Source organism: Ranitomeya imitator, chromosome 2, assembly GCF_032444005.1.
Source record: "Ranitomeya imitator isolate aRanImi1 chromosome 2, aRanImi1.pri, whole genome shotgun sequence".
In the NCBI taxonomy this organism is placed as follows: domain Eukaryota; kingdom Metazoa; phylum Chordata; class Amphibia; order Anura; family Dendrobatidae; genus Ranitomeya; species Ranitomeya imitator.
The window spans coordinates 168,607,683-168,622,058 of record NC_091283.1 but is presented as its reverse complement, the minus strand read 5'-3'; the positions used below and the strand labels follow the sequence as shown (position 1 = coordinate 168,622,058).

At 49.5% G+C, this 14,376-nt stretch overlaps 1 protein-coding gene across 3 annotated transcripts; it reads right to left on the bottom strand.

The window, feature by feature from the left end:
- Positions 1-3,475: 3,475 nt before the first annotated feature.
- Positions 3,476-10,643, bottom strand: PORCN (porcupine O-acyltransferase). Of its 3 annotated transcripts, XM_069747894.1 has the most exons (15): positions 10,524-10,643; positions 10,263-10,437; positions 8,714-8,906; positions 8,574-8,617; positions 8,307-8,488; positions 7,705-7,835; positions 7,060-7,077; positions 6,555-6,569; positions 6,026-6,151; positions 5,850-5,950; positions 5,602-5,678; positions 5,146-5,209; positions 4,716-4,801; positions 4,481-4,591; positions 3,476-3,864 (listed from the first exon to the last, which is right to left on the bottom strand). In XM_069747894.1, exons 2-15 carry the CDS (start codon positions 10,396-10,398, stop codon positions 3,763-3,765), a joined length of 1,386 nt encoding a protein of 461 aa, XP_069603995.1. In that variant the 5' UTR covers positions 10,399-10,437; positions 10,524-10,643; the 3' UTR covers positions 3,476-3,762. The 3 variants fall into 3 exon arrangements, with proteins under 3 accessions (XP_069603995.1, XP_069603993.1, XP_069603994.1); XM_069747892.1 differs by lacking the exons at positions 6,555-6,569; positions 7,060-7,077 and having other exon boundaries at positions 4,481-4,648; XM_069747893.1 differs by lacking the exons at positions 6,555-6,569; positions 7,060-7,077.
- Between the last annotated feature and the right edge of the window lie 3,733 nt (positions 10,644-14,376).

Here is a 14,376-nt window from a genome sequence, read left to right as displayed (position 1 = left end):
GTTAAGAAGCAAAGAGGTAACAAAGTAAAACAAAATTTCACAAAAAGTCAAAATTTGGAAAAGACTTAAAGGGAATCTGTCACCCCCAAAATCGTATATGAGCTGTGGCCACCGGCATCAGGGGCTTATCTACAGCATTCTGTAATGCATTCTGTAATGCTGAAGATAAGCCCCCGATGTATCCTGAAAGATGAGGAAAAGCGGTTATATTATACTCATCCAGGGGCGGTCCGGTCTGATGGGCGACCAGGTCCGGCGCCTCCTATCTTCATACCATGACGTCCTCTTCTTTTCTTCCTGCCGCGGCTCCGGCGCAGGCATACTTTATGTGCCCTGTTGAGGGCAGAGCAAAGTACTGCAGTGCGCAGGCGCTGGGCCTCTCTGACCTTTCCCGGCGCCTGCGCACTGCAGTACTTTGCTCTGCCCTCAACAGGGCAAACAGTACGTCTGCGCCAGAGCCGCGGCAGGAAGAGGACGTCATCGTAAGAAGATGGGAGGCCCCGGACCGTGATGCCCATTGGACCAGACCGCAGCGGGACCGCCCCTGGGTGAGTATAATATAACCTGTTTTTCTCATCTTTCAGGATACATCGGGGGCTTATCTACAGCATTACAGAATGTATTACAGAATGCTGTAGATGATCCCCTGATGCTGGTGCCCACAGCTCATATACTGTAGAATGTAAGCCCGCAAGGGCAGGGTCCTCGCCCCTCTGTATCAGTCCGTCATTGTTAGTTTGTTTACTGTAAGTGATATCTGTAATTTGTATGTAACCCCTTCTCATGTACATCACCATGGAATCAATGGTGCTATATAAATAATAATATACGATTTTTGGGGTGACAGGTTCTCTTTAAATTGTCATGATTATACAGAAGGGGCAGGGATTGTGGGAGGAGCTATAGTCATGATACTGGAAGGGCAGGGATTGTGGGAGGAGCTATAGTTATACGGAAGGGGCAGGGATTGTGGGAGGAGCTAGTTATGCGGCAGGGATTGTGGGAGGAGCTATAGTCATTACAGCAGGGATTGTGGGAGGAGCTATGGTCATTATACAGAAGGGGCAGGGATTGTGGGAGGAGCTCTATTCATTATACGGCATGGATTATGGGAGGAGCTATATACATTATACGAAAGGGGCAGGGATTGTGATAGGAGCTATAGTCATTATACAGAAGGGGGTAGGGATTGCGGGAGGAGCTATGCTCATTATACAAGAGGGCATGGATTGTGGGAGGAGCTATAGTCATTACAGCAGGGATTGTGGGAGGAGCTATGGTCATTATACAGAAGGGGCAGGGATTGTGGGAGGAGCTCTATTCATTATACGGCATGGATTATGGGAGGAGCTATATACATTATACGAAAGGGGCAGGGATTGTGATAGGCGCTATAGTCATTATACAGAAGGGGGTAGGGATTGCGGGAGGAGCTATGCTCATTATACAAGAGGGCATGGATTGTGGGAGGAGCTATGCTCATTATACAAGAGGGCATGGATTGTGGGAGGAGCTATTGTCGTGCAGGGATTGTGGGAGGAGCCGTAGTCATAATTCAAAAGGGACAGGGAGTGTGGGAGGCGCTATAATCATTTATACTGGAGGGGCGGGGATTGTGGGAGGAGCTATATTCATTACACTGAAGGGGCAGGGATTGTGGGAGGAGTTAGTCATACAGGTGTGCAGGGATTGTGGGAGGAGCCAGTCATAATTCAAGAGGGACAGGGAGCGTGGGAGGCGCTATAATCATTTATACTGGAGGGGCGGGGATTGTGGGAGGAGCTATATTCATTACACTGAAGGGGCAGGGATTGTGGGAGGAGCTATATTCATTACACTGAAGGGGCAGGAATTGTGGGAGGAGCTATATTCATTACACTGAAGGGCAGGGATTGTGGGAGGAGTTATAGTCATACAGGTGTGCAGGGATTGTGGGAGGAGCCAGTCATAATTCAAGAGGGACAGGGAGCGTGGGAGGCGCTATAATCATTTATACTGGAGGGGCGGGGATTGTGGGAGGAGCTATATTCATTACACTGAAGGGGCAGGGATTGTGGGAGGAGCTATATTCATTACACTGAAGGGGCAGGGATTGTGGGAGGAGCTATAGTCAATGGACAAATAAAAAGTTCAGAAACAAGAGGGGGCAGACCATGACACTGGTAATCCTCCCCACTCATCTCTGTGGTTCTGCACAGCTACATACAGGGTTTTTGTCTTTTTATATAAACACACGGCCCATTCCATTTCATTTGTGTCCATTTTAAAAACAGGGAGGATAAGGGGGTGAATAATTCTAGAACAATCTAATTTCTGTACTATATTAATTTCTCACCATTCATGCCCATTTTCACTTAAAGGGAAAGTGTATCAGAAAATGACCTATGCATATAACACAACAGATAGATATAACAATCTACATTTAAAAGAATCAGAAAATTGTGCAGTTTTTACTTTGAGCCTCTAGTTGTGCGGGCCCCAGCTGCCCTGTAGAGATCACATAGTCCGCTAGGTTTCTGTGCTCATCTGAACAAGCGGATACTTCTAGAAATTGAACCCCGTCCCGGTCATTGCAGTCTGTGGCCCCATCAAGGGTCCGTCTGAATCCTATTTCTCTATACAGGGAATCAGGCACCATAGCAAGCACACTGTCAACAGGGCCATACACCATAGGTGATTTCACAGCTCACCTCCTCCTCTCCCTGTACAATGACTTCTGCACAGGTCACTGAGCATGCCCACAACTCTCTCCCATAAAGTCAGCGTACAGCTCGACCAGAATATACTTTAGCAGATACATTCTCTTTAAAAGAAGTGAGATGCTAGAAAAGATGGCTATTAAGGCTATAGTGCCTTCCTCTATGTGGTGATCTGACCATTTAATGTTACAGGCCCTAAGCCTGAGGCTGCACTACTGAGGGAGACTTATGGCGACATAGGGTGTGGTGGGGTATGCAGGCCTCGTGCAGATCCAACTCCATAACACGGATATTACTTCCTATGCATCTACTCGGACACCTTTTAGTAACATCTGACCTTCTTCCTGCCCCCTTATCTCCCCCCAAGGACAGCCGCCGAGAGCGAAGCGGTAATTTCCAGTCCTTTCTGCGAATGGCACTGGAGACGTTGCTGGGTTCATGTCGCAGAAAACGCGGAACCCATCACACCTCCACCGAGCACGTGCAGACCAGCAAAACCTTTATGTCCTGGCACCGCCACAGTCTTCCTGTCAGACCCTTTCTCCTGGTGCGAGCCGACCGCGGGGTCCGAGTGTGAGAGCGTTAGTGGATGAGCGCACGTGAGGGACCGCACCGTGTGTGAATGAGGACCTGGCCGTGAGCCCTCCAGCCCGGAGGGCACATACGTGCAGTGGAGCTTTCCTGTCCATACGTGATGTTGTGTGGCTTCTGGAATAAAGAATGTGCTGCAATGGTGGCCGTGTCACTAGACTTTATGGATCTTACACATAACACAATTCTTACAAAACAACTTTATTCGTGGAATCCAGGCAGATGGAGAGGTCACGACCTTTCTGACCCTAATTTTATCCGCCCGTATTACGCCCAGAGGATATATAGGATGATGTGGCGGAGGCGGCTGTTCCTAACAACGTCCTCCATGAGGGGACATCTTGGTCATTCGATGCCCCTATGCACCCATTATGCCAGCTGTAAAGGCTCCAGCTCTGGTCTGCGTGGCAGAGATTGGTCACACCGCGGCAGGTGCCAGCAGATGGCACCGAGTCTTACAGATGTCTCCCTTTCAGCCAATCAAACGATAGAAAACCCAGCAGCCAAATGTGATCCAGTGGCCGGCCCAGCTCAGCTCGGACCACTTGTTAACGGTATGTGCCATCCCATAGCCCTGGATAATGAGAGAGGAAGCAAAAATTACACAATAGCTACCAATATTGGGCTGCCGCCCGACCGGTAAATGGCTAATTAGAGGGCTTGTTCACCTTTGGAGACCATCATTTTCTTAAATGCATATATTTTTAGCAATTAGTTTCATTAAAACTTCTGCACAGTTTGTCTCCTGTAATCTCTGTGTTGCACGGTCTACTGCTGGCTGCAGAATGAGGTAACTGAGAATCCATCAGTGAGCTCACTGCGATGCTCTGCCGGGTAGTTTCTAACACTTTTATCTGATAACTGATTTATATTATATTAAATCAAAAAGCCTGTAAGAGCCAGACGGTGCAACATGTTTCAGTTACAAAAAATAATTATATCCCCTAAATAAATGGATTTATGTAACAAATAAAAGTCTCCAAAAAGTCAACGAACCCTTTATGGCAGCAGCATACATTGAGCAGCCTGGATAATGTCAGCTATTGCGGTGGTCACACCGATTACCCAGAAAATAAAATTGTCGGTAAGGATGAGTCGCGTTTCACAAAATTGGAAAGGAAGTGACCCCTAGCGGACAACTTATCAGGAACATCATTTTATTTTACTAATTCATTCATACACTGTTTTACCTCTTCTTCGCTGGTATCCTCAGAGTCTGTATCAAATAAAGACCCCAAGTACGTCAGCTGAAGTAGAGCCATGATGCCGAACAGCATGTTAATCAGGAACACCAGAGGGCCCTGGGAGAAGGCGAAACACGAGAGACGGCTCACATACAAAGCCAATGGCTGCTTGTTCTAGAATAGGGGATGCACACAGGCGGGGTGTGTGGGTAAATGTGCCGTGATCCTACCAACGTCTTACCTTTCTGTTATGGTGGGTACAGGACGAAGAGCATTTCTTTGACAGGATGCAGGCACTGAAGACCTCTGCAAGTCTCCTCCGGAGCACTGATGGAGAGGGAGGCAAATTAGGGGGGCTATAAAGCAACATCAAGGAGGCAAACATGGAAATAATTGTCCAAATGGTATGGGGGCATCCTCCAGAGAAGCGATCAATGAAGATGCTCCAAAACATTAAGACCAGTTAGATCCACAATGGGATGGGTTCCTGGGCTACAATCACAGTGGGAAATATTACGAGACAGAATCACGACCACACTCAGGCGCGACCACACACCCAGGCGCGACCACACACTCAGGCGCGACCACACACTCAGGCGCGACCACACACCCAGGCGCGACCACACACTCCTGGGTCTCAAATATGGATGGAAAACAGACGGACGACTTACCATGCTCGACGTAAGTGATGAAACCAAGAGATAAAAGCACAGCCGCAAGGTGGAAGCTGAGACCCTGAGGAGGACACAAAGGAATATATGTAATTAAGAGAATTAACCACATGTGAGGCCTTATTTTTCTTACTCAAATACCAGAATTTGGTGCTAAAATGGATTTCATTAAAGATCTTGCAATGTTTGCCTTCTGTCATTCACCTCTGTACTGCACGGTCTATCGCTGGCTGCAGAATGAGGTAACTGAGAAGCCATCAGTGAACTCATTATAAAAATCTGATGGTCACCGACCACATTAAGGTTGAATGGTGCAAAATTGTTATTGATGCTTATTTGCAAAAATTATTTTTATCCATGAATTTAAACAAAAAAAACACAACATTTTACTTAAAAGTGGACAACCACTGTAAACGTGTACAGACATCGCAGCAATGCATCTAACATGACACTCACATGAAGTAAAGCGCTGGCGGCATACGTTACAATGATGGCGTGAAACGTGCCGAGCTTCAGAGCGTTCTTGAACACATCTGATGAGAAGATGTAGGAAGGTTAGTAAAGGGGGCGAGGATCTGATTAAATCCCGTCTCCAAGCTTTCCTACAGCCATGGTCCTGTATGCGAGACGCCCTAGGAGAGCAGACGGGCAGCAGAACGTGCTGTCTGAAAGCCGCCATCCTGCGCCCCAGGGGGTATCCTTACATGTATGCAGCCATCGGGACATGGGCAGGTTCCAGCTCGTCACCACGTCCACCATGGAGCGAGGAATCTCTACATTCAGTGGCTGAGAGACCGAGAGATCCCTGAAGAGAAACAGGTGGATTACCCCATGATGGCCGGGGCGGAGGACGATGGATCGCGGCCACGTGTGGACTCACCACTGAACGTGATCTTTCTCCTCTGTGAACCCAGCACCGGATAGGACGGCGGTGACCTCAGACAAGAAGCCGACAAAATAATTACTGAAATGGAAAGATGACGTGTTCTCGTAGGCCCGCAGCCACCTGCAGACAGGACAACAAAGTATCAGCGCTGAGCAAGGGGATCGGCAATACCTCCCACCCCCCAAAAGTGCCCAACTAGTCACAGTGTATGAAGTGTAGCATCACCAGATAATACCACGGGCAGTGGGGTCATGTAGTATCGAGGGCTGGGGTCACATATTGGGCCACCATGGCAAAGCGGTGACTGCACCCCACGCACCCCCTACAGTTGAGCCGCTGGGGACGGGGTAAGTGTACACATATTATTCTCCATGGAGTTTTTACAACAAAAAATTAGATGTTATTAAAAATGTGTCTGTACAGTGAAATAACTTGTGGGCATCAGTCACCTGTCCGCAGCAGGCGAACTAAGTGAACAATTGCCCAATTAAAAGGAAAAAAAAGCCCAAGATAGCTTACTTACCGTACAACAAGACCCCTGTCACCGAGAGAAAAAAATAAAATATCAAGATGATGGATAATGACGAGAAGGTGAATGTGGGTGTCGGGGGTTGGGTGGTCAGAGTCGGGGGTGTAAGTTATGGGTTACACGAGGTGAGGCGGCTGAGATGACATTATAATGATCACGACCTGTAACTATGAAGGAAGCGGCACAGCAGGACAAAGTCAGCACAGACTGTGCATAATATTCCCGATGCTTTCTCCCTCTCTCCCATTGGGGTGGAGAGGCAGGAAAGCGTGCTCCCTCCGGGCAGCCATGGTGCACGTGTCCCGCTGATGGGGACGGGACCTGTGCACAATCTCTTTACAATGAGTGGACGCTGCTTTGTATCGCTGTGCACGGTTTGGCAGATTGACCAGGACGGGTGCAGGGGGAGCAGTTACTGGGGGCAATTACTTTTCCTTTGCACCAGTCCGGATAAATCTGTTCCATGAGGAAAGAATGGATCAGGGAGGACAGAGAATACCTGGCTTTACGTTTCTTACTGGAGAATCCGGGGGAACATAAAGGAAAAGGAACAAAGAAAAGATCCTGAGAAATACATAGTAAGGATGAAGAGCAGGACAGCAGCGATTTCCAGGAAGGACGAGACCCCCAGTGCCGTCACTACATGCGAGGTCGGGGGTCACATCCTTCACTAGACCCCCCCCCCCTCGTGTATTTTTGCCACAGGCAAATCCTAAATGTGTGAATGTTCACACAGATCTTGTGGTTGGATCATGGGGGAGAATTATCACAATCTGGGTTCAGTGGAGGGGTCGGGGGTCTCGGAAATGCTGCTTTATGATTGCAGGAAATCGGCACACCCGTCACCTCTGGCCATATCCTGCAGAGCACTGTCACCTGCTGCTACCGGCTCTGAGAAACTGACGTATAATGAATCATCTGCAACTTTCTAAATGACCAAGGTTCAATTTTTCAGCATTAAGACCTCTGCTTGCTGTCAGTGAATCATCCAGAGGCTGCAATCCCCCTGACACAGCGCCATGGCTCGTTACAGAACATCAGAGCAATATGGGTCTCCGGATGGAAAGAAGCGGTTTACCGTCAGGAACCAGAAATAAACTATGGAACCTGGAAAACTGGGCTCCTGCTGGTGCTTTGTACTCACTTTCTCAGCAGCCGGTCTCCGTAGAGGGGGATGAAGTAAGGGAAGAGATATGGAGAAATGCAGGTGGACACCAGGAGGCAGAATACGCAGAGGATCAGGCTGCGGACCACCCGCCGGAACCAGCTGAGAGTCTGCGGAGAAGGAGGAATGAGAGCACACCGGAAATACATATTGGGGGGAAGCCCCCAATGCCCCGCCGCAGGTTTCCTGCACGGCCATACTGGGAGAATGCCGCACAATGAATGTAATGAGTAAGCGGCAGATTCAGTGGACGCCGCTCCAGGACACGCGACACTGATCACTAAGAGGGGCACAGACAACTCCGCAAGTGGCCATACACCTCAAATAGCTGCTGACCCCCTGGAGCCCCCCATACACCTGCACAGGCGGGACCAAGCAGGCGGGTGCTGTCTATGGGGAGTAGGCTGCTGCCAGGCACCTCTGCGGATGGGTTCTCTCCTTTCAGGACAGATCGGGCATATTGCCGTTGAGCATGCCCCATCCCTCCTGACAATGCATACGACACAAATCAACCTCTGATCCAATTCATTTTTCTTCACTATCCGCTCCCATCAGCCCCCAGTTCCCGCCATTATCCTCACCATTTTCCGCCCATTTACTGCATCCAAGTAACTGGTAAAACTTATCCAAGGGCCGAAGATGACGGTGCCCACAAAGTAGACATATCCCATGAACTCCACCGGAGATGGAATGGAGCGCACACTGCCACGATCCACATCGAAGCCCAAAGACACGGCTTTCATGGCCACGATCATCTGTGCACCTTCATGGCGAGAAAGAGAAAAGGAGAAGCATCAGACAGGCAAAGGTCAACCCAGAAACAAAGGGGTCCGGGATGGAAGACCAACCTCGCATCTTGTGCCAGCTGATGGTGTCCACCATGTGCATCTCCCTGGAAGGAGGAGACAAAGGCATCAGTGAGTGTCTGTACAGTGGCAGCGATGTGACCCGTGTGCCGCACTGTGAGGCGCAGAACGGCGGCTCTCACCCCATCAGCAGATAGATGAGGATAGTGATGGACAGCAGGACCCCGCGATGGTGCGAGTGACGGCACAAGAAGAGCACCAGGTAGCACAGCAGGCTGAGGAGGACCACCCAAATCATCTGCAGCTGGAAGAAGTGGTAGAGGCAGAAGAAGCCCCCGGCAATGGTGAACAGGTGCTTCATGTGGGAAGGGAGGCCTGCGGAGAGCGATGGGGAAAGGGAAACATCAGAAGCTACAGCTCACAGGGCGGGAGAGCACGCACATACAGACACCGCACGGGAGCGCACACACACACACACAGTCAGTGCAGGAGAGCACACAGACACCGCGCGGGAGAGCACACACACACACACCGCGCGGGAGAGAGCACACACACACACAGTGCAGGAGAGCACACACACACACAGTGCAGGAGAGCACACACAGTGCAGGAGAGCGCACACACAGTGCAGGAGAGCGCACACACAGTGCAGGAGAGCGCACACACAGTGCAGGAGAGCGCACACACAGTGCAGGAGAGCGCACACACAGTGCAGGAGAGCGCACACACAGTGCAGGAGAGCGCACACACAGTGCAGGAGAGCGCACACACAGTGCAGGAGAGCGCACACACAGTGCAGGAGAGCGCACACACAGTGCAGGAGAGCGCACACACAGTGCAGGAGAGCGCACACACAGTGCAGGAGAGCGCACACACAGTGCAGGAGAGCGCACACACAGTGCAGGAGAGCGCACACACAGTGCAGGAGAGCACACACACACACAGTGCAGGAAAGCACACACACACAGACACCACGCAGGAAAGCACACACACACAGACACCACGCAGGAGAGCACACACACAGACACCACGCAGGAGAACGCACGCACACACGGTGCAGGAGAGCACACACACAGACGCCGCGCGGGACAGCACACACACACGCCACGCGGGAGAGCACACACACACCGACACACCGTGCAGGAGAGCGCACGCACACACAGACACCAAGCGGGAAAGCACACACACACAGAGCATACAGAGTAGAAACAGATCTCTGCTCGCTCAGTGAAGAAACAATCTGCTCTACGGCTGACTACCTGTACAGAACCAACACTTCTGACACTACACACATCTGCAGCACAAACCTCTGCACACTCTGGAGTTTGTTACAGAGTATCGGTGTGGGTAATACGTACTGCAGACCCTTCAACTTAGCTTCCGGAGGACATTCCAGCCTTTCTCCCTATGTGAGGAGCTCTGTAATGTGCACATTTTTGACAGCGGAGCGCGCACACACACACACACACACACACACACAACTGCGGCACTCACACGACTGCAGCACGCTCACACACATGACTGCGGCGTGCACACGCACACACACAAATGCGGCACGCACACAACCGACTGCGGTACGCACGACTGCGGCACACGCGCACCTGCGGCACACGCACGACTGCGGCACACATAGCGGCCGTGTATTTCGATGTGTGGTTTTCGGCGCTACGTGCACTTGTTCCTGCCTATCTCGTCCCCCGTCTTGTTTGTGCTCCTGGACCGTGACCTTACCGAACCTCCACAGCAGCCGGCAGCCCAGACACATCAGCAGCAGCACCCAGATCTGCTCCAGACCCTGCAGGGCGGTGGGGAGAATGCAGCCATGAAGGAGCTGTTCATAAAATTCTCTGCGGCTGAAGGCAGCCATTTTTTGGTCCTGGAAATCTGGGGGCTCAGTGGTCCCGACCTGCAGAAACAAAGAGAAATCCCATCACTTACATAGATGAATGTGTAGACACCTGGGACATAAGAACATGGCAGAGCAGTCACTACCAGCTGCAGCTCCTCTGTGCCTCCTCTATGCCATCCCTGCTGCAGACACTGCTGCCATTCTCCCCGGCAGGGGGATGCTCTTATCACTGCTGCATGTAACCAACCAGTAAGAACTGAGGATAGGGAAATTCCACCAATCACAACACAGAACTGCATCCTGGAGCCCAATTAAAGAACAGAGAAAACCGACCAATGACATAACAGAATATGAGAATCCTGACTAATCAGAGACGAATAACTATGCGCGTCACGGACAGAAACAGCAGCAACCAGCCAATCATAGGAAAGAATCCGACAGCTGGTCCAATCAAAAACCAGGAAGTCAGGGAACGTTACACGCCACCAATCAGCTAAACGACTGACCTGAATGCCAGATGTATTGGCCAATTAAGCATATAAAGAGGCGGGACTAAGCGTGGATTTAACACATAAGTAATAAAATGACATTTTGATAGTTGTGATTTCTGTATTCTAAACTGAAAAAATGCAAGTAAATTATAAATCTAAATCAACGTGCGAAGTAAATCGACGAATAATAATGCAGCGTTTTACTGTAGTCTACTGGCATCTAGTGGCAGAAAGAAATTACTACATACAACAAAAATCTCTACTACCACCTAGTGGCGCAATTAAATTACTACATGCAGAGCAAGTTTTTATTTGCTGCCACCTGGTGATTAAGCTAGGTAATCACATGCATTAATACTAATACAATAATCTCTACTACCACCTAGTGGTGCAATTAAGTTACTACATGCAGAGCAAGTTTTAATTTGCTGCCACTAGGTGATTAAGCTAGGTAATCACATGCATTAATACTAATACATTAATCTCTACTACCACCTAGTGGTAGAATTAAATTACTACATGCAGAGCACATGTTTTTTGCTGCCGCCTGGTGATAAATCTAGGCAATTCCATGCATCAATGCTAATACATTAATCTCTACTACCACCTAGTGATAGCATTAAATTACTACAAGCAAAGCACTGTTTCCGAAACGTGCTCAGGGACGGTTTTAGACAAAGTGGGGCCCCGGGCAAAAGTTTAAAGTGGGGCCTCAAATGCTCACATATTGCACCATCACACAGAAATATTTCTGTTGCACTTACAAGCGCTAAGTTCAGACCACACTAAACGAGCGTGAGCGACAATATTGAAGTCGTCCGATGTTTGTTTCCCTAGGGTAGGTGCACACCTTCAGTAATTGGCAGCGCTTTGGGAGCAGCACATGTTCACTGTGTCCAAAGCGCTGCCGGCTATTGAACACAGGTGATTCCACATGTGTTCATTGAACCGTGAGGATTCACGGCATCCAATACAGTGTACGGGTAAAATTTATCTTGCAAAGGCTCGCATCTCCGCAAGATAAATAGACATGCTGCGGTCTGGAGAGACGCGTCGTATGTCCATCTCTGCGGGTGAGCTGCTGGCGTCTGTGCACGCATAGTGGGCATGAGATTTCTTGAAATCCCATCCACTATGCTGTAACATCTGGACGCTGCACAAGTACGCAGCATCCAATCCGCCTTGTTCACTTACCGTGTGCACCTACCCTTACTGTGCCTGAGGAAGAATGATTGGTACAGATAGTCCTCAATACAGTATAATGCAAATCCCAAATAGTACATATAGCAAAATGCACTCCCCAAGGTCCTTGATAGAGTATAATGCAGCCCCCCTCAGAGTGTACTGCAGCCCACTCAGAATATACTACAGCCCGCCTCATAGAGTATAATGCAGCCCCTTAGAGCAGTGTTCCCCAACTCCGATCCTCAAGAGCCACTAACAGGTCATGTTTTCAGGATTTCCTTAGTATTGCACAGGTGATTGAATGCTTGCCTGTCCAGGTGATGCAATTATCTCCTGTGCAATACTAAGGAAATCCTGAAAACATGACATGTTGGTGGCTCTTGAGGACCAGATTTGGGGAACACTGCCTTAGAGTATACTTCAGCCCCCCTCATAGAGTATAGTGTAGTCCCCTCAGAGTAAAATGCAGCCCCCTCAGGGTGTAATGTAGCCCCTCAGAGTGTAATCCAGCCTCCACACACAGTATAATGCCGCCACGTCAGAGTATAACGCAGCCCTTTCAGAGTATAACGTACTCTCCTCAGAGCATAATGCAGCCCCCTCAGAGTATAACGTAGCCCCACATGCACAGAATAATGCAGCCCCCACAGTATAATTCAGCCCCCCACAAACACACAGTAGTATAGTTCAGCCCCCTCACACACAGTATAATGCAGCCCCCCACACACAGTATAATGCAGCCCCACCACACAGTATAATGCAGTGCCCTCAGTGTACAATGCAGCACCCCGCACACACAGTATAATGCAGCCCACCAGAGTATAAAACAGCCCCCTTGGAGTATAATGCAGCCCCCCAAAGTATAAAGCAGCTGTTATGACTGGCAATCAGGCAACACAGCGTGCAGTAATCAGCGCACATACAGAGATCTGGCAATAACCCAAAACAATAGGACGAGCTCTGAGACGTGGAATCTCTGTAGACTGCAGTACCTGATCTATCCTCACACAACTGTAAGCAGCAGTGGATTGCGCCTATCAACTACCTATGCAACTCGGCACTGCCTGAGGAGCTGACTAGCCTGAAGATAGAAATACAAGCCTGACTTACCTCAGAGAAATACCCCAAAGGAATAGGCAGCCCCCACATATAATGACTGTTAGCAAGATGAAAAGACAAACGTAGGAATGAAATAGATTCAGCAAAGTGAGGCCCGATATTCTAGACAGAGCGAGGATAGCAAAGAGAACTATGCAGTCTACAAAAAACCCTAAAACGAAAACCACGCAAAGGGGCAAAAAGACCCACCGTGCCGAACTAACAGCACGGCGGTGCACCCCTTTGCTTCTCAGAGCTTCCAGCAAAAGTTAATAGCAAGCTGGACAGAAAAAACAGAAAACAAACTAGAAGCACTTATCTAGCAGAGCAGCAGGCCCAAGGAAAGATGCAGTAGCTCAGATCCAACACTGGAACATTGACAAGGAGCAAGGAAGACAGACTCAGGTGGAGCTGAATAGCAAGGCAGCCAACGAGCTCACCAAAACACCTGAGGGAGGAAGCCCAGAGACTGCAATACCACTTGTGACCACAGAAGTGAACTCAGCCACAGAATTCACAACAGTACCCCCCCCTTGAGGAGGGGTCACCGAACCCTCACCAGAACCCCCAGGCCGACCAGGATGAGCCACATGAAAGGCACGAACAAGATCTGGGGCATGGACATCAGAGGCAAAAACCCAGGAATTATCTTCCTGAGCATAACCCTTCCATTTGACCAGATACTGGAGTTTCCGTCTAGAGACACGAGAATCCAAAATCTTCTCCACAATATACTCCAATTCCCCCTCCACCAAAACAGGGGCAGGAGGCTCCACAGATGGAACCATAGGTGCCACGTATCTCCTCAACAACGACCTATGGAATACATTATGTATGGAAAAGGAGTCTGGGAGGGTCAGACGAAAAGACACCGGATTGAGAATCTCAGAAATCCTATACGGACCAATAAAACGAGGTTTAAATTTAGGAGAGGAAACCTTCATAGGTATATGACGAGAAGATAACCAAACCAGATCCCCAACACGAAGTCGGGGTCCCACACGGCGTCTGCGATTAGCGAAAAGCTGAGCCTTCTCCTGGGACAAGGTCAAATTGTCCACTACCTGAGTCCAGATCTGCTGCAACCTGTCCACCACATAATCCACACCAGGACAGTCCGAAGACTCAACCTGTCCTGAAGAGAACCGAGGATGGAACCCAGAATTGCAGAAAAATGGAGAGACCAAGGTAGCCGAGCTGGCCCGATTATTAAGGGCGAACT